At 45.1% G+C, this 27,911-nt stretch overlaps 1 protein-coding gene across 1 annotated transcript; it reads right to left on the bottom strand.

The window, feature by feature from the left end:
- Positions 1-54: 54 nt before the first annotated feature.
- F9 (coagulation factor IX) lies at positions 55-24,127 on the bottom strand. Its single transcript, XM_045030044.1, has 8 exons — positions 24,009-24,127; positions 20,277-20,440; positions 19,917-19,941; positions 17,626-17,739; positions 14,592-14,720; positions 10,546-10,751; positions 5,581-5,698; positions 55-1,125 (listed from the first exon to the last, which is right to left on the bottom strand). Exons 1-8 carry the CDS (start codon positions 24,073-24,075, stop codon positions 581-583), a joined length of 1,368 nt encoding a protein of 455 aa, XP_044885979.1. The 5' UTR covers positions 24,076-24,127; the 3' UTR covers positions 55-580.
- Positions 24,128-27,911: the final 3,784 nt, after the last annotated feature.

Genomic DNA, 27,911 nt, shown 5'->3' with positions numbered 1-27,911 from the left:
CCAATGAACCACTCACCAAGTCTTGGCAGAAATCAGTATCACAAATCCTGCAGCTACTTTCACGTGAGTTTAATAAGTCTGTGCTTTCAGGTTATTTTACATCATGAGAACCAGTATTACAGGTTAATAAATCTCACTCAAGAATAGCCTACTGATCATAACAATGCTTGCACTGGGTGACATTAAAACTTCCGGATCCTTGAGATTGTTGGCAGAGAGAGTAATGCAATATTCTTTCAGTCGCTGCAAACGCTCAGAGTATTGTATCCTTCAACTCAAATTCTGTCCTCTGCTACAAATACGCGACACTCAGTGACTTGGAAGGTAGTGGCATGCTCATGAATGAGGGTAGAATTTGGCCATTTACAATGAATGCATTTTTTTCCTTTTTAACCACATGCACTCTCAAGTCCCTCTGTAAATATTTATCTTCAAAGAGAAAATTTGATTCTATTAAAATTGTTTATTAAAATGCAACATTGGAAGAAAAACAAATTAGGGTTTTTTTTTTTACATTTGCCAACATCTCTTAACCAGGCAATCCACAGAAAAGCAATAGAAAGGTTTAACTCTATGTTGATTAACCACTTGTTCTATCTCTTATCCACTTGATGTACTTTGCTAATCTGGTGTAGATACCATATTTGCCCTCCAGTGCACACTCTTCCCCCCAGCTGGTTATTCCAGTTAGAAACCAGGTACCTTCTATTTCTGTGGTATGAGGGCCCCCACTGTCCCCTTCACATGTATCTTTAGCCTCTGAATGGTAACCCGCGCAGAACATATACGGTAAGATAGAAAATGTGCTGCTTCTCAGGCACGTTGCGCGGTCAACGAATGGGACTTTCAGAACCTGGAGGACTGTGGCCACCCGTCCCCGGAACAGCTGGCTCCCCCAGCCACTCACGGTGCCAATTCCATGCTTGAGGAGGCTGTTGGTGAATTCCTTGCCGGCGATGCAAATAGGGGTGACGTAGCTGTTGAACTCCAGCGGGGTCCCAAGCTCTAGCAGTGCTATGTCATTGTGGTGCTTGTTTTGGCTGGCGTTGTAGATGGGGTAAGGAAAGATGTTCACCACTTGGCGATATTGCTCGGTACCATCACTGACTTCCGTGTTGTGTTCCCCTGGTGAAATAAACGTGGTGCTTTTTACAATTACAAGTAACCTGTGAGTGACTAAATACACTGTCAGGGTCAGTAACTACACATACAACTGATACTTTTAGTGTCACTAAGGCTCAGCTGGGAGCCAAAATGTCGTAAGTTCAAATCCCACACTGGGAATTGGCTGAGACCCAGTGCTGATAGTGCACGGCACTACGAGGAGATATTAGGTGTGCCGTCTGTTGGATGAAACAAGGTTCACTGTGCCTGTTACTGTATAATCTATTTGCTGCTATGTGTTTGTGTCACTGCAGTCTATTAACAGATCTAAGCCCCTGATCCTGCAAAGGGAGAGGTTGGCAAAAACTTGCCAACTGCAGAACTGAGGCCAAAGTGTATGGTGATCTCCTCATCTAGGGTCTGATCCTGCCCCCTTTTGAAAGCGACTTCAGTGGAAGCAGGATCAGATCCCCTAGTGTCTGCCCTACAAGAAGTAGGAAACTAAATACCAGTGATAGTTCATAAGTAGTTTCCTTATGCTATGTGATAGAGTCCCATGCTGCAGGAGCAGGTTATGAGTTATGTCCCTTATAGTGCAAACATAACCCATTGAGTTTGTGCTATAGGCTCCCTTCTGTGCCGATCCAGGGAGGCGATGAATTGGTACAGTCCCCAAATCCAGAGCCTTGGCTCTTTTCTTCAAGCTGCAGCAGCTCAGACTTTTAGCTCTGGAAGTGCCTGATGCAATGACCACCCTCTTGAGGTGACAGACCAGGGACTGCAATGAGCTGCTATGGGCTGATATAATGCTCCATAGCTGAGGGCTCTAACAACTCAGATTCTTTGTGGATCAGCACAGAGGGGAACCTGCAGCACACCCGCACAAGTGGGTTACACATACATCAAGTTTAGCTCACCATGCTGAATGATGTATCAGACCAGAGACGGCTGGCTGCCCAGCTAAAGATCCAACAGTATCTCTCTCTCTCTCTCACACACACACTCACACACACACACACCACCCCCCCCTCCCTCCCTGTTGGGACTAACCCTGGCCTGTTGGTAAATAGGGGCTGGCGATCAGAGCTTTGTAGCGGTTGGGATAACAGACGTTTGGTGATTCTTTGCAGCGTTGTAAGGGGGAGCGTTGTCCTTGGATATTACAAAGTCTCCCAAACCAAGAATATATTTTAAAACAGACCCCTTATTAGCAAACAATACTCCAGAACCACAGCGACCAGCGAACATTCTGTATCTTTGCCAGAAGGACCGTGCCCCCCATAGAGTTAGATGCAGGTAGTTGTTGTCAGCACCTGGAATATTAGGCCCTACAAAGCAAGTAGATAAAGTCTCTGTTCCAAAGCCAATCTTTCCCAGCTCCTGCAGAGCTCCCTCCCCCAGCTTCCTACCCTTTCCTCTGGTGAGGATAAAAATCAGCTGCAGGCGGTTTGCTGTTTAGGGCTATTGCAGCTGATTTTTTGGCAGGCTATTCTCTTCCTTAAAAGATTTTTCTAGACAAAAAAGGGGGAATCTGTCAAGACTTCAAGTGTTTTGAGGCTGCACGGCATTAAGATTTATCTGGCTGCAGTCAGAGAAGTCCTTTCCTACCCAAAGGAAAATCTACCTGCCCAGGCAGCTTGCTAACTAGCTCTGCAAGAAAACCAGAAGCAGAATCGCTTCCCCCGCTACTGTGACCAACATCCTAAATCTGCAGGTAACTAGGGTGGGATGGAGGGGGATCCTGAGACCTGATCAATAGCTTGTCACAAGCAACCCACTTCTCTTTTTTGTGGCCCAAAGTGGGACGGGCATGTTTAGCCTCTGCCTCAATCTTCCTACGAGCTTTGCTGCAGTCTCTAGAATCTGAGCTGTTCTGTCAGTTGTATTCGCAGTGCTTCTGCTTCTAACAGTTTATTGGCTGCCTGCTGAACGTGCCACGAGAGAGCCTGAGGTCGTACCGTCGGCTAGCTTGCTGTGTTCTTGTTAAGGTTGTTGTTTGACCAGGGCTACTGTGCAGCTCTGCTCACTACATTGCTTTTGAGACACGCTCAGAGAGAGAGAGTGTGTGTGTGTGTGTGTGTGTGTGTGTGTGTGTTCAGTGCATTAGGATATGAGATATAAATGAGGGAGTAGGAATTTCTTTTCAGATGACATTAATAAGCTGTAAAAATAAGATACATATGGGGGAGCCTTTGAGGGTTTTTTTTCCCTGTTGGTTTTTCTTATTGTTATTGCTGCATAATTGTTGCAGGAGAGGCTGAACATATGCTGTGTATGGAATTTGTGGCGGGTAATTTTAACGGCTTTATTTTTGTTTGCTAAATATTTTGGGGCGGGGGTGCTATTGTGCTATAATTAAAGCTAGGTGTTTGGCATGGATGGAGGGGAAAGTGCGAGATGCCCCATGTTTGGCATATACTCCAAAGTCACTGTGAAAACCTGCAACCCCCAGATTTTTTTTCCTCTTTACTTGGTGCTTGTCAATAAAATCCACTCCAGTAAAACCCAGCTGTGCTCCTGGACAATCATCTTTCTAGCCCAATCGGAGGGGTGTGAAACATTTGTGATGAAACTAGAACTGGATGAACTTGCAACAAAATGCAAACCCAGAAACAGACCCATTTCCAAGCAAAAAATGGGCCCTTGTAACGTGAAACTGTTTCCGCTGTATAAAGAGCGGAAGTTGTGTACTCGCAGTTTAACAGCTATGCTCTATCACCCTTGTGAACTTTCATGGAGGTAAAACTGGTTGAAAGTAAATGGTAGCAAATGTGGCACTCAACCTTCTGTGGGCCCTGATCCTGTGCAGGTGCACCCCGCACTGGCATGGAGCGCTGCTGAAATCAGTCCTGGGGCCCACCCAGGCAGAATCAAGGGCCAAAGGTGCAAAAGTAAGTGGAGGATCAAAATCCAGGAAGTGCCTTGAGCCATTCTCATTGATGGGACTTGTGCTCCCTAGTTTCTTAAGCCTTTTTGGCAATCCCACGCTTAATGTCTGAGTTGGTCCAAATTAAGTGACAGTTATAAATATGCCCAGATCACCTAACTTTTATTCTGAGTGTGTTGCACGTTTCAATTGAATCTGTTGTTACTGGCGGCTGCTACTAACTAGATTTATGTCCCATGTGCTCAGCAGTTATAATATGAAATAGACACTTCATAAACAACGTGACTTATGCCACACCTGTGAACCATCACTTTTTTACCCTTGCCAAATCCCTTGCCTTAGTTATGGGGCCCTGCGTTGAATTATCTTCAGGTTTCCCATAGGCAATGAGTAAAAGCTGAGTAGCTGGCAGGGATGGGGACAGCGGGTTGAGGGGGGGAATAGCATTGGAAAAGATGCAGTGAAGTCATTTTGTGGATGTGTCAGTTTTGGTTTCCTAGCGCCTGTCTACACCTCACAGTTCCTCACATACAAGTTCAGTTTTCTACTTCAGTCCATAATTTCTACTTTCTACAGAATTTCAGTCTTTACAGGATCCATTTCTGCTTCTGCTGCAGGATCATCTGGATCATTGATCACTCAATTAACTTTCAGATCTGTGTGATGTTTGGGATGAACAGTTATTTTGATGAAAGCTTAAGGCCTGACAACAATGGAAGCAGAAATGCAGTTTTGAGTCACTGGCAAGACACTAGTTGGTCAATGCATTTGGAGCTGTGCGGCACACTGCCACCAATAGTCCCATATTAGGCAAAGCCAGAGACGCTCTTATAAATAGAGCCCTGCAAATCTGCGGATATCCGCTTTGTAGCCACAAACATGGATATCCGCAGAGCATTTTTGTGGATGGGATGTGCATACCGATTTTGTATCCACGCAGGGCTCTATTTGTAAGGTATTTCATGTTTTGTGTCAGCTAAGGCTCCTGAGGGGAGACTGCTCCTTGTCATATTCTGAGGGGTGGTTTTATGGATTTTTATTTCACTGAAGTGAGACCCAAAAACTCCTCCCTTTTAGGCCCTAGTTGTTGGGAGCCATGATCCTGGAGACAACACTAAAGCCACCTGAGCTTACCTCTTTGAATTTACTATGGGCCAGATTTTCAGTTGGCGTAAACTGGTGTAGCTCCATTGAAGTCAGTTGATGTATACTAGCTAAGGACCTGGCCCTACATCTTTGTTTTCGATAGTCAGTGGACACCTTAAAGCCTGTTACATTACAACTCTAGCTGTACCATGGCACAGTTGTCTGGCCTGGAGAGAGGCATTCATATTCTAATACAGTTTGTACGTACAGCTGGAGTAGGATAACGTGGCTATGAGGCTGTAACACAACTCTTGTTCCCTACCTGCCAAAAACCATGTTGTCCCATCAACATAACAAACAAACCCTGCTGGAATATGGATGCCAGTCACAGGTCTAGGGGAAGCTTTGCCATGATAAACATGTTCATAAACTAGATAGCACCAATTTTATTTAGCATGCCTAACTGAATAGCCACTAATGCATTCAGACTTCCTTTTGCTTACCTGCCACAACGGTAACCTGTGCGCCAGGCTCAATGCAGTGCGCTGCTGTTACGATCCATTTTTCATTGACTATAGACCCCCCGCAGAATCCTACTCCATTCCTATTCTGCAAATGAACCTATGGAAAGAGAAATCCAAGCCTTGCATACCACACAAACCAGTGAGGAAGAGAAATCAAACATCTTAGGTATATTAAGGGAGCGGACAAAGGATGAGGAACAGCCACTGCTAAATGGTACATCCAAAACTGACACCGTGAAAGCAACCACCCCCTTTCCCTCATGCTCAAAAGCAATTCTTCTGAGGAGCATCCTTCCTCCTCTCTTGAGGTATTCCTGTCCAGTCCTGCTGGTTTGACCACATTTCACAGGACAAACTTACCAATGGCTAAAGACCATCTCCCATCCCCCCCTCTGGCTAGGTCATGACAAGGGGAAACCAATCTGACACAACGTGAAGTTCAACTCCCCTCACAGTCATCCCAGACAGACTCCTGAACAGGTTATATTGGACACCAGTGAGAACAGTGGCAATGGACCAGATCCTCTGCTATATTAAGGCAGCTAGATGCTGCTCCAGGGGCAGCCAGGGGATACAGGCCTACATGTTCTACGTTCCAAAACTTAATTTCAAATTAAATATGCAAACTTATTAGGCACAATTAATTTAGAAGCGGGATTTCCCAACCATGTTGTTCCTTAAAGACCACACGATTGCTACTAGAGATCAGCTTCCTCCTTTAAGTGTACCTACTGCCTCTTTAGCCCTGAGAAGCAGAATTTTAAGCATGACAGATCAATACTTATAACTAAGAGAAATAAGCCTACATACTACAAGAGGTTTGCCCCGAACAGGAGCTGCTCTGCAATTAAAGATCAATACTTTGTATCTTGCAGATCTCTGTTAATAAAGCACAGTATCTATTTGTACAGATGAAAGATAAATGTCCCTGTTAATTCCAACCATGTTTTAGTTTGGCAAGAGACATCTCTAAGTAAGTCAATTGTAGACTTGAAGGTACCTGGCCACTGGAGGGCAGCTATAGATTGAAAATTACAACACGAAACCAGCTACTTAAATATCAGGCTGCAAAAGTATGAACATAATTTTAAAAAAAGTATTTGCTACTGATTTGAGATGTGACCCAAACTAATCTACAGATCCAACTGTCCCCAAGATCTGAGAAAGTTTAGATGAAGGTCTGAATTCTGTGTCTTGGGCCCACGTCCATTAGCAATGTCTTAGATTTCAAGTGACGTTAAAGGCCTTCTCTAATGTTAATCAGGCTGTTTGTCACATCACAGAAGTTACAGCACCATAAATTCTTGCCCAGAGCTGGTGTAGTGGTGCATGTTGTTAGTAATTCTGGGCTACCTTTTCCCCGTGTCCTTGTCCGTCTCAAGTAGACCGGCCCAGGTGTGAGGTTTTCTGCCCGAAGTTATCCATTGCAGCCACTAGAGGCTTCTCTTTCAGCTGCCAGGAGGGCCGCCTTTCTTGTAGTCTCCAGCTATCTTCCTGCACGGAGTAATTTGCTCACTCTTTAGAAACCATCCGTCAACAAGAACTCTACACAGAAATGTGTGGGGGGGGGGGTGCTGGAAAGAAGATAATATGGACCAGAGAAAGCTTTGGGGGGCAGGGGGAGAAAGAGGTGGAGGAGAGAGACAAAGAGGGAGAAAAATAGGCGACTGCACACTTGAGAGGGTGGGGAAGAATGCCCCAAGGAGTGAATGGGAAGGAGACACAGAAGGGGGAGATAGCTTGTAAAGAACCCAAATGGAGTACCGGACCACTCGGAAACACATTGCAGGAGGTAGCAGACCTTCTGACCATTGCCAACTCCTCCAGGGTAGCAGGTCTACTAGCTACTTCCCCATATGATGGTGATAAAACTAGAAATAGGGAGGTATCCATGTTTAGGGTAGCAGGAGATTCGCATCGCTTGGTAAAGGCCTCTCTAGATTTGGATAAGCGTCAGAATTTGAAGGAGTTTTTCCAGTCCTGTGTGGTTCCCCCCTCACTCTTTTTAAATGTGTATCCTACCATGGTGTCTCCTGTGTATGATTTTATGTCCCTGAGATGACTCATTGTGTCGTGGTGTATCATCACTGTGCAACATATGGAGCTGGAGAATCTAGGGCTTTGAGCATCTCTGGGCTGGTAGTCAGAGCAAGACTGCAAGCTTTGTCACTCCTGGAGACAATGGGTCTGTTTTTTTCCATGATTGCACCTAACTGTTGATTTTAGATGTTGAATTTGGGGCCATGACGTCTGTCAATTTTGGATTCCAATGAAGAACCTAGTGTCAGCTTTTTTGTGACCATCTATGCTCACATAAACACAACTGTTTTGCTGTCATCCTTAAGAGGTAAGGCAAATGGTCACGTCTGCCTGCTGCTAACGTTCTAACTTAAACCCCCTTCACTTTTCAGCTTCTTCAGCAAAGCTGTCTCTGCCTCTTACTGAGCTCTCTTTTTCACTACCTGGCTTCCTAGAAATACCTTCTTAAGAATAGCATTCTTCCTCTATTTGAGACAGGATTAAAATACCTCCACTTGATCTGTCCGAGTGAAGATTTTATATCCCGTTTTGTGAAGCATCTATTTATTGGTCTTGGAATCCCCATTACCGGTGGTGCTGGGGCTCAAGATATCAAAAGATTGTACCTCATACTGATTTTATTATTTCACTGTTTAGCTCTCTCAGCCATCGCTGGATACATCAACCTCGTCAAAGCCAGGATAACTGTGGAAGACTTTGAAAAAGGTTCCATTTAGTAACAGTTTCTTCTGCACCTCTCTTCTGTTGCTACTTGTTTTAACAACTGTTTACATAGCAGTTGGTGGGTGTTTTGTTTGCATTTCCCTGGTCCAGACATCACAATATTTCTGTTTTATTACATCCTTGTTGGTTTGGATGGAGATGGTTGTGATGTTGCACTCTATATTATTTTAAGAAAGTATGCTGATGAGTGTGAATATAATGTAACTGGAATATGCTTCATGCAAAAGGTCTCTTGTAAGGTATCATTACAAAGCTTATAATCTACTGAGTGTGGTCATCCTATTTGTATAAATGTATCACTCTTGTATCTGAAACTAGAAATATGAACTATAACTCTGAGGGCCTATTGTAATTATGCAAAGTGTGGGCCATTAATGGTGGTTTGGATTCTTGATGGCTCCCATCAACCAGGACAATTGACTGGGATGGTTCTGTTGGCAGGCAGCCTTCCTGTGAGTCAGGCTGGGAGGAATGAAGGCTTGGGGTCTCACAGGACATGTGATCATGTCACCTGAACCGGAATCCATCTTTAACCTGGTGTTTTTCCATTCAGAAGGAGGGGTGGGAACCCAGAGGGATGAAAGATTCCTGCCTTATGCAAAAGATAGATAAGTAGGCGGAACAGAACAAATTGGGTGGCCATAAGGAGGAATCCCCGAGCTACCACCTGAGCTGGAACAAGGGCAGTACCAGGGGAAAGGATTGTGCCCAGACTAGGAAGGCGTCCAGTCTGTGATAGAAACTTATTGAAACATCTCTGAGGGTGGATTTTATCTGTGTTCAGTTTTATTACTGTACTAGGCTTAGACTTGCGTGTTTTATTTTATTTTGCTTGGTAATTCACTTTGTTCTGTCTGTCACTACTTGGAACCACTTAAATCCTATTTTCTGTATTTAATATTTAACTTTTTACTTATTAATTAACCCAAAGTCAGTATTAATACTGGGGGGGGGCGCAAACGGCTGTGCATCTCTCTCTCTCTCTCTGTGTTATAGAGGGCGAACAATTTATGAGTTTACCTTGCATAAGCTTTGTACAGGGTAAAATGGATTTATTTGGGGTTTGGACCCCATTGGGAGTTGGGCATCTGAATGTTAAAGACAGGAACACTTCTTAAGTGGCTTTCAGTTAAGTCTTCAGCTTTGGGGCATGTGGTTCAGACCCTGGGTCGGGATGGAGCAGATGGGCGTGTCTGGCTCAACAAGACAGGGTGCTGGAGTCCCAAGCTGGCAGGGAAAGCAGGGGCAGAGGTAGTCTTGGTACATCAGTTGGCAGCCCCTGGGGGTTTCTGTGATCCAACCCATCACAGTCACAATATCTGTTTCTGACTTCTGGTGAGGAATAAGCAGATGGAGTAGATGAGACTCCTTCAAATATATATAGGACCAGTTTGTCTGATGACGTAAATTATCATAGCTTCATTGAAGCCCGTGGAAGTACACTGACTTACACCCGCTGAGGATCTGGCCCAATCTGTGTTCGCATAGAGGTGTTCCATGGTAAGAGAGGGTGAGTAAAGAACATAGCAATTATTTATATGATGTCACATGTGTGCATGGCACACGCCAGGCAAAATGAAGCCTCTGAACCAAATCTAAGACCCAATCTTGCAAGTGCTGGCAGACCCTTCCGGAGCCCCCTCAAGTCAGTGGGTTTCTGCCTGGGTGCAGGGATCTTCCCACGTGGCTCAAACTGCAGGATCAGAACCTTAAATTGTAATTTCTGATTCATTCAGTGACAATATCATGAAAAGTGGCCCACGGTTTAGTCTAAAGTATTAAAACATGGCTCTGTCTCTTCTTCATTGTGAAGTTGTGCCCCAAAATGTCAACATGGCCCCCTATGTTTTGCTTGATCGGAGAAGTCTTCCCCTTCAGCTGCTTGCAGTGAAGTGCTTGGCGCACTCAAGTATTATTCTGCCAGCAGCCAAAACTGGTTGGATTGTCCCATTTGGACAAAGATGCAGTCACTCTGTCTCCTAGCAAGTTGCCAGTGTGGCCCTGAACTGGGCAAAGTAGGTTGCTACAGCATAGATAAAGTACATGGACCAAAAGACTCTGAGATTTTAAGTGTGTGACACTGGCTTCTAAAAGCATATAGAAGAAATTCTGCTATGTACAAAATGACATGAAAGCAATCAAGTTTAGCAGGATAACAAATGGGAACCGAACATCCAGTACCTGCCAAGGAACTTCACCTTTCCTGCTTTCCACTCCACCAACGACTCGTGTAACTTGCTTAATGATGGGTGTGATGTGAGTGGTATTGTCTGTTGCTTCGTCGTGATCATTGGTAGAATTGTAGTACCACTTGTCAAAGGTGTTCATGGCTCGAGTGTACTTGCTTTTGGCTTCTGGAGCTGTAATCCTCCCACATGGAAATGGCACTGTGAGAAGAATCCATAGATTTATAAGATAGCACTTCAGCTGGCCATGCATCATAATAAGTGTTATTACAAATGAAGTGGCAAAACTGGAGCTAAATGTTTCACGCATCTCATCGGCAGGATGATAAAGGAGCTCCAGGGGAGTGGGCTGATTTAAGTGGTTCATGTTTATGTTTGAATTAATTTATAGTGATGTAAGTAGCTCTCATAGTCAAATAAACACAACAATAAACTCCATCCGGAGGTCAGAAATAGGAGTGCCAAGCAAGCACAAAGCTTTACCAGGTTTTAGAAATCAGTTTTGAGGACTTTAAAATGGAAAAAACAAACATAAACCTTTGTGTATGTGCACATGGGGATGTGATTAACTCAGGCCTTTATTCAGCATGGTACTGGCATATGCTTAACTTTAAGCATCAGAAAAGTTCCATTGACCCAAGGGGTCTACTTGCATGGTTAAAGTTAGCATGTGCTGAAGAATCTGGCTGAATTGGGGCCTCACATGGCATAAATCTGTTGTAAAGTCCTTGTCACCTAACCAGCAGTTTTATTAAGAGACTTCTAGGGGCTTGGAGTTGTGTTGCATGGAAAGGATGTCACAGGGTGGGGCCAGAAATGAGGTGTTCAGAGTGTGGGAGGGGGCTTCGGGCTTGGACTAAGAGTTTCGGAGTGTGTGTGGGGGCGGGGCTCTGGGCTGGGACGGGGGTTGGGGTGTGGGGGGTGTGAGAGGGCTCTGGGCTAGGGGGGTTGGCGCTGGGTGGTGCTGGGGATGAAGAGTTTGGAGTATAGGAGGGTGATCTGGGCTGGGGCCGAGGGGGTTGGAGGACAGGAGGGGATTTGGGGCTGGGACAGGGGGTGGGCTTGGGGGTGAGGATGAGGGGTTTGGGGTGCAGGAGGGGGCTCTGAGCTCGTATTGAAGGGTCGGAGGGCGGGAGAGGGATCAGGGCTGAGGCAGAGGGTTGGGGCATGGGAGAAGGCAGGGGTGCAGGCTCTGGGTGGAGCTACCTCGAGCAGCTCCCGGAAGCAGCGGCATGTCCCCACTCTGGCTCCTATGCGGAGGCACAGCCAGGTGGATCTGTTCACTGCCCTGTCTGCAGGCGCCACCCTTGCATTTCCCATTGGCCATGGTTCCCGGCCAATGTGAGCTGCAGAGCCGGGGCTTGAGGCGGGGGGCAGTGGGGTTGCCCCTACACATAGGAGCCAGAGGGGTGACATGCCGCTGCTTCCAGGAGCTGCGTGGAGCCATGGCAGGCAGGAAGCCTGCCTTAGCCCCACTGTGATGCCAACCGGACTTTTAAAGGCCTGGTCAACAGTGCTGACCGAAGCCACCAGGGTCCTTTTTCGACCGGGCGTTCTGGCAACCAGACACCTGACAACCCTGCCTGCTATGAAACTTTCCAATGAGCCCTGCCTCAGTCAGAGACTGTGGACCACGCTGTGAACGGGAAGCCTACAAGCATTTCACTTATGCCACCAACCCATGGTGGTGGCCACATGCAACCATGCTTCCTGGAAATCACCACTCTGCATCTTCTATGTCTAGCTGGTTCTGCCTTCTCCCCCTTCCAACCCTGTTGTTCCTGTACGAATGGCAGCTTATACTCTTTACCTGGCTTACTAGCTAACTGCCAGGAGTCCTGACTCCAAGCAATTGTTGCTGCCAAAGAGATGGTGGGGGATCTCAAATAGGAGGGGAAATGCCCAGGGGACAACCTATCTCTGGAGATGATCTCCACATTCCGAATAAGTTTGAGAGCCTTAGGAGATGAGGGGAAGGGAGATTAATTGTGCCCTATAGTGCAAGATCTCTTCAAACCAGTTGATGTTGGACTCTTGCTCAACATCTGGTTCTACTCAGTAAAGTAGTAATGCAAATGCGACATTTCTGACCCAACAGATCCGTTCCTTGTTTGTATCGGTCAAACCTGGTTACTTTCATGACAAAAGTAATTGCTTACTACTTCTCGCTCCTGTTTGCTCTTCACTGTTCCTGTCTTCCACTGTACCAAACAACCCACATAATTCCCAGTTACAGGTTCTAGTCCATCGTTTGCATCGGAGTCAGAATTCTTTTAGCAAAGTTCCTATCGGTTATACCTGTGCAAATCAGCTTGAAAACAGTAGGGCCACAGGGAAATGGCTGATTTTGTTCGCCAAAACCTCTATCACTGATAGTGATGCACAAGAAGGAAGCTTATTATTTTCTGTGGTGTTCAGCTTGCTTACCAGAATGATGGCGGTACGTGTGCCTAAGAGATTCATGGTAGGCATGTTGCAATAAATCAAACACTTAAAAAGGTATCAAGGAGTTTGGGAAAGCCTACTGGGTGGTTCGGAACATCAGAATTAGAAACCAAGAAAATCAACTCTCTCTGTTGCACATGTAAAGAGAGAGATTTCTCCCACTGCGCTTGCTTATTATAACTGACATTTCTATAGCAACTAACTACAGTGCAGTATAAATACAGCATGTGTCTGAGCTAGAAGAGCATTGAAATTATACATGCATATGTAAATATTTTACAACCGATGAAGGTGAGAAGACCATTAAAAAGCTGTTGATAGATTAGTAAACGCATTTTAGAGTTTTGAAAAACAAGTTGGCATTTCTAAGCACTTTAAATGGAGATAGTTAACTGTTATTTTCAATGGCCACATCTCACTTTCTTTATGAGAGATCATATCTTTTACTACACCAAGTTCTGTGTAGCTCGAAAGCTTGTTTCTTTCACCAGCAGAACTTGTTCCAATAAAAGATATGACCTCACCCAGCTTGTCTCTCTAATAGCCTGTGTCCAACATGGCTACGACCCCACTGCAAACGGAGTTAACTGTTCTTTTCAATGGTCACTTACTTCTTACTTATTTTATATCACAGTCTAGTGATATGTCAAATTTGGGAGATGTAACAAGATAAAGTTGTTTCATGATGATTTTCAAAGTAAAAGCTTCCTTCTAAAGTTGCAACCGTGAAAATCCATGTATTTCCTTTTAAAGATTTTTTTTACCTCCTTAATAGTAGATTTAGGTTGCATATTTTAGCATCAACTTCGTGTCTTTTTCTGACTATCAAGTGGTGGAATAGAAATAGTACCCAAAAGCAGCATGAGCTTGGCATGTCTCCAGTGAAGACTTCTCAAAGAACTTGTAGGACAACTCCCCATGATGTTCAAAGACGGGGATCTAGCCGTGTTCTGTACCATCTATGGGATGTAGCCCATTCTGACTGGATGTAGACTTTCTCCATCCTGTCTACTGTAATCAAAAAGCCTACAGCATCCCAAATATGAAGAATGTGGGATCAACAATGTCATAGCTCTTGCTTGCAAGAACTCATATGACATGCATGCCTGTAGGCATGAGAGCAGCTGGGCACATGGCTTCTCCCTCTAGAAAGTTAGGGGGCCCCGCAGAGAATGTTGTAAGGGGGTCATACTGGTGCATTGGCAGAGGAAAAGTAGACATGACCTATAGATGAGTATATGGCTGCCTGAAACAAGCAGTGGTCCCAATGCCTACTCTTAAGCATCCCATTCCTGCTCTGTAGAGTGGTGGCCTGAGTGTGGCCCTATTTTTTCTATGTCTTGTTTGGGGAAGAGGTTTATGCCACTAACTGCACGCGTGGCCCTTATCTGCCACAAAACGTCCACGGCTATTGCTAACCTGCTATACTACACGCTTCATAACATGCTTTATGAAACAACCAGGCTGAGAGTTCCAAAGCCACCAAGGGGATATAGATGCACTTGTCCCATTAATGTCAATGACATTGTGTGCCTAAATACTCTAGGAAGCTTTTGAAATCTCATCCCAAATCTTTAAATCATTTTAGAACTTGACCTGCAGGATCACAGGATTTTCCATCTCCATTCAGTTTATAGCCAGGTGCACAGGAGCAAACAACTTTGCGGGGTGGGTCATTGGTGCAAAAATGCTTGCATCCTCCATTCTTAGTAGCACAGGTTGAATCTGAAAGAAATTAAACCAAACCCATAAGACACTTTAAAAGTGCAATAAATGCAAAGCTGAAGATGACATAGATTAAGGAGCATGTCGCTGAGCTGTTTACTTAGGACCTAGTCTGGGAGTAATGGGTGGTTAACCCTTCTCAAGATCAGGCCTTTAGACTTCAGCATATTAACAACCCAAACTGTTGCATGGCAGAAGCAAATTTGCATCCTCCGTTCTTCCGATGAAAGCACTGATCAGGATACGCTACAGTCAGAAATTTGTGCCTGGTGTGTATTAAGGGAACCGGAGTTAAGAAACCCATTTAATCTGGAAGCATGGCAAAATCCCTTTGTCTGCCTTGAAAATCTCAACAAGCATATCTAACCCATGTACTTCTCCAAGGAATACATGTACAGCTTATGTGAGACCAAGAGGTTAAAGCAAGGGCAATTATTTTTTGTCAAGGTCCAAATTTCTTGGGCAAGATATAGTCATGGTCCAGACCCCAGAGAAAATAATACAAATAATAATAAATAAGTAAATAAAAAGATTTCGGGGTCAGTTCAATAGCATCTGGCAGTCCGGATTTGGCCGGTGGCCCATCTATTGACTACCCCGAGTTAAAGCCAATCTCCCCAAAATGGCAAATGTCTGAGCTAGAACTGGATGAAACTGGTGGGAAAATGTATTGCGGAAAGTCATGGGGAAGTGGTAGCATCTGTGGGTCCCCTCCTTTCTCTCTCTGCTGGAGAGTGTTTTGGCTGGTGGACTCCCGTCTCATTGCTGACCCACTGGACCTGAGGCCTGCCCTGCACTGCCTAGCCTCCTGGCAAGCTATCAAGGAGACTGGTTTCAGAGACCTGATTTGCAGTATGGAGAGGGAGCAGAGTCCGCTAGAGCAGCCTCCTTGTGGACTACAACAGCACCGGTTCTGCCACCAATGACTTCAGAGAGATTGAGGCCACTCAGCGTTTCGGAGCTCTCTGGGACTTGGCAGAGCCGCTTGCAAGGGTTTGTACAAATATTTGTACAATATCACGTGGATTCCCCACCACACTCCTCCTCCTCCCATCTGTCTTCAGTTTGGATTCAGGTGACCAGATGCCAGGATGAAGGGTGCAGTGTAAACCTTGGGATAGACTTCTGATTTCAGATTGGTGTGAACCCAGAAACTCTAAGCAAAAGTCAGTTTAAACTGCCAGGTTTTGTATTGTAACAGATTTTCCATGACACAAACCATAAATCCTCCCTGATCAACACGAACAGCTCACAAGCCTGAGCCCAGCTTTTGATGAAACTGATCTTGGAGCTTATAATGGAGCCTCATGTAATGCTGATGCCTCTGGGTGGGTCCATGGCAGTGGATCTTGTTGCACGCATCTCTGCTGTCTAAGCAAAAAGACTCAGCCCCCAGCTTCAGCCACTGACACCGCTCTAGAGGTGTCAGTGTTACAGGTCGTGGCCTGGATAGGAAATTGAACTGCGAAGCCTCTGGAGCTCAGGATGTGCTTCCCCAGCCAGGGGGAGTATGTAGGACATGACATCTTGATGTGACATTCTGTTTCCCCTCTAGTGGAGGCTTGGCCAAGTGGAGATGGATGAGCCTGCTACAGAGATAGCTAAGAGAGTTGAGTCTTTTAGCTCAGGCAGTAGATGTTCATGCATTAAGATCCAGAGGTCCCTAGTTCGATCCCCGCTGCTGACAACCAACCCAGGGGCATTCACGTTATGCTCACATTTTGTTGTGAACATTTTTGATGCATGCTCCCCTTTGCTTTTCTCTGTCTTTCGGGAACCTCATCTTCCAGGTGTCGAAAGTGACTAGTCAATAGACTTGCTTGTAATTCTCAGTGAGTGCTCAAATAACTTCACAGTAGATCATCTTCCCTCCCACTCCTCAAGGACACATCCATTCCACTTGTCATGCTTACGTGATCGTTAACTATTTTTATAAAGTCACTTCATTTCTATTGCTATTTTAGTCCCAGTCTGCCATCCACAAGCAGACTGCAGTGGCTTGAGACCATTTTATATTTGCTGCAAATTTAAAACACTCTTCCAGACCCGCACCTCTTCCCTGCCAGAGTAAAAACACAAGTAGAAAGAGAATCTCTTCTCAGTGCTCATTCATTACACTGGATCTACTAGATCAGAGGCTGAACAGGAACAATGAGACAGAGATCCTAGCTCCTTAAACCTATTTTCATAATCTCCTGAGCCCTTCAGGAGAGTATTTGCATTTTGTTTGTCTTTGGAATCATATGGTGGGTGGGTGTAGTTGATCATTGCTCATTGTCAAACAGGGCCCTGTGTGCTGTGATTGAAACTGTTGGGCAATACTCAACCCCCCAGCACCGTAGCTCTGATCCTGCTCCCACTGAAGTCAATGGGAAAAACTCCAGTTTGATTTCTGTGGATTTTGGATGAGGCCCCATTCACCTCTATCTCCCCAGGAAGTTGAATGGAACCATGGGGTGAAATCCTGGCCCCGTTAAAGTCAATGAAAAAAATCTTGTATTCTCTTCATTAGGCTCAGGATTTCACCCATGGAGTTAAATAGCCCTGACTAATATAATCCATACAGGAAGGGCTTGTAATAGGGAGAGAAAGGAGGTTCCTGATTAAATATTTGCATTGGCAGACATGACATTACTGAGCAGGCTGTGAATCTGATTCTCATTTATAATATGTGATGGCTGCCACCTTGACTAACACCAGGGTTTGAACCAGGGAACAACATAGCGATAAGGCGAAGTTGCTTTAGCATGAGCTAAATAACCAATCCTTACTAGCGGGGGTTGGGAGGGTAGCATCTCCTCTATGGATTCCAATGAGAATGGAAGTTATTCACATCCACTTTGCCCAGGTGTAAGTGACTACGTATGGTGCAGGGCAGCAAAGAATCTGCTCCCTTGGTACGTACCTAGCTCACAGTTCCTTCCTTCATACCCTGCTGGGCACCAACACACGTAGGAACCAACGTCATCTGCACAACGGGCTCCATTTTTACACGGATTTGGATTGCACTGGTCTCCATCTTGGAAATGAAAACAAGATCAATCAATTAACAGACAAGGGTATTTCTCACTTTTGCTACTCAACAGTGAGTGTTCCCCCACTCTACCAGGCTCAGGATAAAGAATGTTAAATTAAACTTGGACCTGAAAACTTCTTTTTAAGGGAAAAGTTAGATTCTGGAAAATAATTACATAACAAATTGACAGAGCAGAAATCCCACGGTGACCTCTGCAGCTGCGTTATGCACAAAGGCCTGATTATTGCGTCACACCTGACCTCGCTATTGTCTTTTGGAGTGTTAGTTCCCCTGCCTTCAGTTGTGCTCTGCCCAGTTCTCACTAGTGTGAGATCAGAGTCTGGTCCTATGTCTCATCTAGCTTAGAAACTGGAGCTAGGAGGTGGCTTTCCTTGGGAACATGTAGAGCCAGCTGTCTCCAAACTAGGGGTTTTTTTAAGTTCTCATCCTTCCTTGAAGAAGACTGTGGCATGACCTCCTGGTTTTAAGCCTTTACCATAAGACCTTGAACTTTAGGGCTCAAGCTTTTCTCCTTTTCTGTGAGGGCTAGAAACAGACTTCTTAAAACAAATGAAAGCTGAGATTCTCCTGTGAATCCAGCTCTAAGAAAAACACCAATTATCAGAAAATTTGCAATAAAACCCGGGGACTTGGCAATTGAATTAGTGATGCTGAATCTTAAGGAAATAAACTCTTAAAAGACAGAGCAGAGCCACAGCGGAAGGAGAAATGAAGAGTGCCCTGATGCATTCATGCTACACCAGCAAATTCAGCTGTTAATGCTTCTTCATCCTCTCTCTCCTTCCCCGTCGTTCCAATGCAAACAGGAGGCAAAATATAACAAATTACAGAATGTCCAGCTTGCAGGCCAGGGACTGGGTCTTTTGTCTCCCAGTGGCTTGTGCAGCCACTTATACTGGTGCAAGTCAGCGTAAAACTCTACCTCAATGGCATGGTAGAGTTTTACAGCCACTTGCCACGTTCAGCATTGCAGACACAGAGCAGCAGAGAATTAGGACTCAAGCCTTGGAAACTGCCAAAGGGTTGCTTGTGTAGTGCAGAAGATGGCCACTTACGGCCAAATTCCCTGCTGTGCAGAGTATTAGTCCTGGGCATGACTGAGGCTCTCGAATTGGGTTTAAGTGGTGCATGGGTCTTGAGCTGCGTCTCTGCACGGGAGTGAATTTCACTCATGCAGCACAGATGTTGGTACCAGCAGCCTGTGAGCTAAACAAGTAAAACATGCACAGTGATAAAGGAGAAGGTAAGATTTTTTTTTTTGCAGGGGGTCGTTCGTTTCAACCATAGAAAAACAAAATACAGTATTTCAGTTTCATGGCGATTGTTTTTTTCAAAGGACAATTTTAAAAGGCAAATGTAACATTTTTATTGTATAGTCATGTGATTTATTTAAGAGTGGCGACGTTCTGTGTGCTCAGCCAGTCTATGAAGCTGAAACATCCTTAGTTTCATACGGTTAGTGTTCATTGAATATATTTTTTGTGTGGGTGGGGGGGTGGTAATTGAGTTTAGGGACCAAGGAGTGAAGAGACAGATTGTAAGTGTGAAGCAGAGCTGGACAAGAGATGCAAAACAAATGTTTGTGAGCATTGGTTTGAATTCCAAACAGCTATCTGCTTTGGCCACATTTATAGCTCTCTTTAATACACTATGTCCAAGCAAACATGATGTGCTCACACACATGTTTACAGAGGGGCCATTCATAGGAAGAGCCATATTTGCATGTGAACAGGGCATTTGCTACTGGCCATTTGTTCTCAAACCTTAAAGTTTCATTTTTCCATAGGAGCTGAACCATTCTACATGGTTTACACGACCAATCACACATCACAAACTGCAAATGGTCGAGGTGAACTCATACAGTGAAACTTGTTCACACAAGCTGTTTGAACAAATGCAAATAATGAATAGACTCGTAAAAACCAACACTGTGAATTATCTGCAAACAGAACAGGGAAAAGAACTAAATTGGGGGGATATAGTATTCATCATGCATAACTTTGACCAGCTCTACTGTACAACGTATTCCATTAAATGGGAAATATTATTTCAATGAATACCTGTACCTCCCGTTACTTATAGGCATGTACTGAAAGGCGAATACAGGATGACCTTATGGTTTTTATGTATGTGGAATGTGGAGGAAGCAAATCTCTTACCAATATACCCTTTCCAAAACTCCATCTACAAAACAAACAATAAAATGAATAAATTATCTTGATATTTAATTTGAAAATTAAATTACAGAACTAGCAAGAGGTAAAGCCCCAAAAACTTTAGGTAAAGGATCCAAATAGAAAGTTTTTAGGATTATAATCACCTTTCATGAAGTGGGTCAGCACAGGCATAAGTGCTTATGCAAGACTCACATGAACATAGGTGCTATGCTGGTCTATTACACAGATTGAATTGCACCCTTTGGGGAAAAGAGGCTTTTTCCATGATTGCCTCCATCCTGTCTCTCCCCCAATAGGTTCATAATGGTGGAGCCAGTGTCATTCTGCCATAACAACACTCACTGTTTTTTCCGTGTTTTCAAAGACTTCTCGCGCTTCTTCAAAACTGCATTTTTCTTCCTTACATTCTCTCTCCAGGTTCCCTGGAACAAACTCTTCCAGTCTATTTGAATTGTACCTCTTCTGCCTGCGCAACATTGAGCTTGCTTGTTCATTTTTGATAAAAACTGTAATTAAAAAAAAAACATAGACCATAGTTACAGGATGGTACATTCCCCTCAATGTTTTAACTGTCACGTTAAAGTGCTTTCCGTTCCTGGGTTTTCACCACCTAGACACCACGGATATGGGCATATTGCACATGCATAGTAAAATTCTAGTATAGCGTATTCCTTTTCCTGTATACGGAGGGTACCTGTGTAATATAACTGTGTCCACACTAGAAGCTGTAATGGTATGACTATATCAGGAAAAAACCCACACCCATAACCAAAATGGTTAGGCTGGTACAAAACCTTTGCGTAGACCAAGCCTGAAGATGCTCGTTGAGGTGAACGTTCTTGGTCAACTACTTGGTCAGCCAAATTTTCAAGGGCCTTTCTTATGACTAACAGGCCTACAGTGAAAGACATCAAAGCCTCTCATGGTCACCAGATGGTGCTGTCAGTTCTGCTTGGGGTTAAAGTTGGTCATTAAGTTTGTGAAACGTTAGGTAGCTTCTTGTTCAGATAAGGTTTATACTATAACAAATTTTCGAGTGAATGGGAGTACATTTCATTGGGCACTTGAGACCTGGTGGGAGAGAGAAGAAACTCATCATGATGACTAGAAAGGGAACTTGTGAGGACTAGTAACAGCCAGACAGAATCTCTATTTGCTTTTAGAAGGCTAGTTCCTGCTCTCACTTAGTGCCTAATTAAACGCCCATTGAAGTCATCTGAGAAACTCCCACTGACTTCAGTAAAGCCCTTATTCCAGATTTCTACTTTGACTCCATTTGAGTTCATTGGAATTACCATCCTCACTTACCCCCTGTAACTGAAGGCAGGAACTGGCCCTTCTGCTGGAGCTCCATCTGCAAGTGATTATTCTGACTGCCAACTGTTTTTCTAACAGTTTAAATGACTGCAAAACAAGCCGACAGTTCTGTATTCCTTGTGCTGACACTTGCTTTCAATTAGCTATGAGAATTAAAATCTTGATCTTAACAGCACTACCTTGCCCTAGGTCTTAATGCAGTAAACAATTATATTCTCCCAGAAAGCAAGTCTGGTAGAGACTTGTGACTATTAATACAAATTGTCCAATGGCAATAGCTTGGTTTGTGTTTAGGGGAGGGATCCAAAAGTGATTTCTCTCCTCTTCCTTGAAGTTTTGACCATTGACCGGTTCACACTTAAAATGCAAACGCGATCACCAGGGCCACCCCGAGGATTCAGGAGGCCTGGGGCAAAGCAATTTTGGGAGCCCCTTCCATAAAAAAAAGTTGCAATACTATAGAATACTATATCCCTGCAGGACCTGGGGCCTGGGGCAAATTGCCCCACTTCCCCCCCGGGCAGCCCTGGCGATCATTGTCAACAGATCGCCCAAAGCAGCATCAATATGAGTAAAGATGGTTCTATCACCTTACCCTGTGCAAACAATCCGCCCCTTTTGGTGGTGACTGTGCTTCTGGGGCCTGCCATTTTGCATTTGAACTGTGCAAAGGGTGCAGTCCAAGACATGTTCTGCTCTGTGGGCTCAGAGACAAACCAGATAGTCTGAGCAGCCTTCCACCCTGCTTGCTTTGGCAACTCTGCTGCTTTTCTCCACAATTAGTCTCCAGACTAATTACACAAAAACTAGAACATCAGTTGCAACATTTTCACCTTGTATCTCTTCCTGGACACTTCTAGCCAATAGGAATACAGCAGGCACCTGTTCCAATTAATCTACGTGAACCATATACAGATGGTAATTAAAATATAGCACAAAGCACCCCTCTAACTCCAGTTACTGCCATTCTGCCATTCCAGCTAATGCAGGCATGTCCTGATCCTGCAGAATGCTTTAAAAACAAAACCCTGGACAAAAGGCGACAGGCTCACTTGGGGAATGGCATTTTATTTTATTCCATCCCCAGGGAAACCTCTGGCTGGAGGCAACTGCCAATAGCTAAGCAGGTGAATCTAAGAGTCAGTGGAGAGACTAAAACAAAGAGGAGTCCTTGTGGCATCGTAGAGACTAATAAATTTACTTGGGCATAAGCTTTTATGGGCTAAAACCCACTTCATCGGATGCATGGAGTGGAAAATACAGGAGCAGGTATAAATACATGAAAGGATGGGAGTTGTCTTACCAAGTGTGAGGTCAGTCTAATGAGATAATTCAATTAACAGCAGGATACCAAGGGAGGAAAAATAACTTTTGTAGTGGTAATGAGAGTGGCCCATTTCAGACAGTTGACAAGAAGGTGTGAGTAACAGTAGGGGGAAATTAGTATTGGGGAAATTAGGTTTAGGTTTTGTAATGACCCAACCGCTCCTAGTCTTTATTCAGGCCTAATCTGATGGTGTCCAGTTTGCAAATTAATTCCAGTTCTGCAGTTTCACGTTGGAGTCTGTTTTTGAAGTTTTTTTTGTTGAAGAATTGCCACTTTTAGGTCTGTTATTACGTGACCAGAGAGGTTGAAGTGTTCTCCTACTGGTTTTTGAATGTTATGATTCCTGATGGCAGATTTGTGTCCATTTATTCCTTTTTGTAGGCCAATGTACATGGCAGAGGGGCATGACTCGTTAAATACACTTTCTCTGTGCCTGGGTCTATGAGGTTTCCAGTATCCTGGTCGAGCACAGAATTGTGTAGTAGGCACATCTCATGGGGCATGGGAAGAATATTTTGCCATGGTTTGCTTTCAAGGAGTATCACGATACTGTGCTTTAGGCTCTCAGCTCTAATCAGTGAGTAAACACACTGGAAAGAATATTTTATCTTCCCAGCTAGGACAGGCTGTCTGGTTTGAAGTGAAATAACAATATATTACTCTGCACCGATATATAGTCCCTTCCACCACCCCCACAACACAGCACAAACATGGATACAACCTCAAAACCCCACCTGGGGGCAGGATAACCTCCCTATGTAGGACTGGGTCCTGCTTCCATTGAGGTAAATGGTAAAACTGCCTTTGATTTCCTTAATGCAGGATTATGCCCCTGGAGATGAGGAAAGATAAGCAACAAATGGTGTGATAGTTGGTGCATCAGCCTCACTTCTATTAGAAATGTCTGCTCTTTGGCCAAACTGTTCTCTTGCATGCTCATGATCTTGGTTTAAAATATTGCATTTGAATTCAGCCCGAATTTGGCATTTAAACAATTGTCACAGTAGCAAATCCAAAGACCTTGTCATGTATTTATTGGTCGATTGGACAATTTGTTCTGGGATTCAAATACACCTTAAAAGGCATAGACGCTCATTTGTAAATATCTTTTCCTCCGATTGTTTTATTTGTATTAAAATGACTGAATCTAGAACAATTCCTTGAAATTAATAGTCATAAAATAAGCAGAAAAGTCCCATTCTTTAACTAAAGAGCAGCACAGCAATTAATTTTATCACCATAAAAACCCTCTTTTTTAATTCTCAAGAGAGAACATATTTTTAAATGGAGAACCGATACAATTCAGCAGTCTTACTATGTGAATTTTGTTGCTGGTAAATGATTTATTCCTTATCAGAAGACAGAAATGTTATCCGATCTATGAAAGCAACTAAAAAGCAGAGCACTTGCTAGGTTTAAAATGAACCAACCTGTACATTCGGCACTGAGAAGAGATCCCAGAAGACCAGTGATGATCATGAGAGAGATTTTTGCCATTTTCGTGTACCACGCAATGCTTTTGCTAATGAATTGTGCAAGTAGAGAGAAGCTGGATCGATAGTTCCAAAGTACAGGCCCTTGTTTGTTTACTTTGGGTAACCCTTTAATTTAAGGTTCCCAAATGTGCGTTTGATGAGGATTCTCTGAAATGGTAGCTTGGATGTGAAAGGAGGAAGAACCACCCCAACCTTGCATGGGATAAACCTATTGCATAGTTTCAAACCCCAAGAAATATTGTGGGTCAGGTTAGGTGAGGTTATATTAGCTGTTGCCCATGAAAAAAACAGCTACAGAGCCCAAGTTCCAGAACCAGTGGCAGATTAACGCATGGGCCCACAGGGCCTGTGCCCAGGGGGCTGCTCAGGACAGGTGGAAGGTCCAGGGCTCCCCGCAGTGGCCCGGGCTCCCTGGGTGCCTCTTACCACAGCCCAGCTCCGGCTTCCAGCCTGGCCAGGGGGCACAAGGCCGCATTAACACAGGGGCTGCAGCCCGGGGCCCCAGCGAAGCAGGGCTCAGGCAGGCTGCCTGCATGCTGTGGCCCCATGCTGCTCCTGGAAGTGGCCGGCTGCTGGCACATCTCTGCAGCCCCTGGCGGGGGGAAGGAGAGGCAGGTCCGCGCACTGCCCCCGCCCCCAGTACCGTCCCCACAGCTCCCATTAACGCTTGTGGGGGTGGTGTTTGCAGGCCTGGGCAGCGCACGAAGACATGCTGTCCCCCTCCCACAAGGGGCGCGCAGAGACGTGGCAGCAGCCGGCCACCTCTGGGAGCAGCGTGGGGCTATGGCAGGCAGCCGGCCTGAGCCCTGCTGTGCCGCCGGCCGGGAGCTACCTGTGGTAAGCGCCTCCTGGCCGGAGCCTGCACCTCGCACCCCCTCTCACACCGTAACACTGCCCCCGCTTGGAGCCCCTGCACCCAAACTCCCTCCCAGAAAGCAACTGATCTAACAGCGGTTCTGAGGTAAGAAGTCGGCTATTGTGAAGTAACGATATTCTGCATGTTTTGAGACTGAGATGTAACCACAGAACGGCTTGATGTTAATTTAAAGGCACGCGTAGTATAAGGTTAAAGCCTCGATGCCACAATTGTCATCATTTTGCTTTAAATTAGGAAAAAGACTTGTCTACAGGGGCGCCCACAAAATCTAATAGCCCTGGGCCCACAGGAGAGTTAATCCAGCCCTCAGGGGGCAGCAGGGTCTTGCGGGGGAAGGGGAGGAGCAGGGGGCAGGGCCCCACGGTGAGGGGGAATGAGGAGGGAGGGGAATGTTCTTTGTGCCCAGGGCCCCAATAAATCTTAATCGGCCTCTGACCAGAACATCAGCTGGGGTGAGCAGATAATGCTGCAAACTCCCCTGTGCTGGCAGACCCGTAGAGGTCAGTGCAAGCCACAGAGGGGACGGTGTCGACTCAGTTATCTCCACTGGGCCCTGACTCAGAACCTCTTGAAGTCCAGGGAAGTCCCTTTAGTTGACAGTGGGGTTTGAATGGTGCACTTAATGCAGCCCTCCACAGTGGAAACTCTTAAGTATTTCTCTCTGTTTCACCCCAATTCCTTTCCCATCCCGCCCTCCCCCGTGAGTTATTGCAGGCAGCCATTCTGGCACCAGGCAGTATAATTTGCACTGGCTTCCACCAGGCCAATTGTTTAGTAACATGAGCACTGTGTTTATGGGGTTCTCTACAGTAAGAATGTGTATTCAGGGAAGCTTGCTGTAATGCAACCATGAGAAACTGAGTCAAGCCCAAAGGTGTGTACTAAATGCCCCCAACGAACCAGGCAGAGCAACACCTACTGAAAACATGGAAACAAAGAGTGAGATTTTTCTCCCCCGTCTGGGTAAAAGGGTCAGGGGATTGAAGTCCATGACCAAATTCCTAGCGACTGTATGGAGCCAGAACTTCCCCCTGGGGCAACATAAAGGAGCTCTATAAACACCAGTTCCATCCAGAACAGGACTCCCCTGGTGCAGGCACTGCAGAGGACTGCTGTAAAGCTGCTTTCCAAGGACCCCCCAAAAAGCCCTGGTGTAGGCCAGGAGCAGGGCTGGAGATGGGAGGGGTGCGTCGGGGGCAAGTTAGCGGGACAGCACAGTCTTACTCAAAGTATCTAAATAGGAATACATGTCAAAGTAGGGCGACCAGCCAGCAAGTGTGAAAAATCGGGACAGGGGTTGGGGGGTAATAGGCGCCTAGCTAAGAAAAAAAAAAACCAAATCAGGACTGTGCCTATAAAATCAGGACATCTGGTCACCCTGTGTCAAAGGGGATTGAATGTGATCTTTAGGCCCCTTTCTGTTAGTGCAGAACCCTGCAACCATGTGGAATCCGGTTGGTTTTCCAGATTGCAGGGCCTTGGTCAGTAATTGGTTCCTTGTCCTGGGACCATATATACACTTATCTTAACTGAGCTGATAGTATTGTTAAACGGAGTTCTAATCTAACACAATGCCAATCAAATAGCCTGCCTTTTACAAGCTACCGCCTGCTCTTTTTACCCCGGAGACCCTTGTTCTCACCTGCTTTTCTGCCAGGAGTTTGCCCCCCCGAATAGATGACTAATGTGCTCATGATCAACACTACAGAATCAGGTCTCATAATTGTGGCACCGAGTACTGGTATAAGTACTGATTATTCCCCTCTGTTCGGCACTGGTGAGGCCACACCTGGAGTATTGCATCCAGTTTGGTCCCCCAACTACAGAAGGGAGTGGACAAATTGGAGATAGTCCAGCGAAAGGCAATGAAAATGATCAGGGGGCTGGGGCACATGACTTACAAGGAGAGGCTGAGGGAACAGGGGCTATTTAGTCTGCAGAAGAGGAGAGTGAAGGGGGATTTGAGAGCAGTCTTCAACTACCTGAAGGGTGGGTTCCAAAGAGAATGGAGCTCGGCTGTTCTCAGTGGTGGCAGATGACAGAACAAGGAACAATGGTCTCAAGTGGCAGTGCGGGAGGTCTAGGTTGGATATTTGGAAACACTATTTCACTAGGAGGGCAGTGAAGCACTGTAATGGGTTACCTAAGGAGGTGGTGGAATCTCCGTCCTTAGAGGTTTTTAAGGCCTGGCTTGACAAAGCCCTGGCAGGGATGATTTAGCTGATGTTGGTCCTGCTTTGAGCAGAGGGTTGGACTAGATGACCTCCTGAGGTCTCTTCCAATCCTAATCTTCTATGATTCTATGATAAGAGATCTTGCTTTAAATGAGAATATCTGTGCTGGAATGAATAATAGACTTAACTGGCAACTGTAAAAGATGCCCAAACCTAAAGATTTTAAATCAGGATTACATTGTAAGGAATATATTTATGTGGGGCTTTTACCTCTCTGTATTAACTCCAAAAACTTTGCTAGAAGAGAGGAAGAACTGCGACCTTTCCTTTGATGACTTCTGAAGGGAGATGAGTTTTGGCAAGCAACTCCAGGTCTTTGAAAAGCAAGATGGATATTCTATTATTGTAATTGCTGTAGAATTCTGGAGAGCATTTCACACAGTAATAAGCACTCACAACAGGCTAACTGGATTCCATGTGGAATAGAATATGTGAAGTGCTAGATGCACCGGTATGGCGGAGGCTGGAGAATGACCTCTCACTTGCTATGAGGTTATAATGGCCCTTGGGTTGTTGTAAAAGTGTTTGAGTTTATGAACCGTGAATGCTGTGTGCTGTGTCCAAAAAATTAAAAATGTTCCTTCCTGCAGCTGATGTGAGAGACATTTACGGTTGTGGAGGTGTTTTGGAGTCAGTTTTTGAATAAGGGGAGAACCGATAAACTGCAGATTAAAACAAGAGGAGCTAAAATTGAATTATGGGTTTGTAAAATCTGTTGCACTTTGC

This window comes from Mauremys mutica, chromosome 9, assembly GCF_020497125.1.
Source record: "Mauremys mutica isolate MM-2020 ecotype Southern chromosome 9, ASM2049712v1, whole genome shotgun sequence".
In the NCBI taxonomy this organism is placed as follows: Eukaryota; Metazoa; Chordata; order Testudines; family Geoemydidae; genus Mauremys; species Mauremys mutica.
Note: the sequence above shows the minus strand (reverse complement) of the source record. Positions and strands in the feature narration are given on the sequence as shown.

Coding starts and splice junctions, on each gene's coding strand:
- F9 (XM_045030044.1), bottom strand. CDS start 24,075: ATGGCAAAAATCTCTCTCATGATCATCACTGGTCTTCTGGGATCTCTT. Junction 20,441..24,008: donor TCTCAGTGCCGAATGTACAG/GTTGGTTCATTT, acceptor TTTTAATTACAG/TTTTTATCAAAAATGAACAA. Junction 19,942..20,276: donor TTGAAAACACGGAAAAAACA/GTGAGTGTTGTT, acceptor TTTGTTTTGTAG/ATGGAGTTTTGGAAAGGGTA.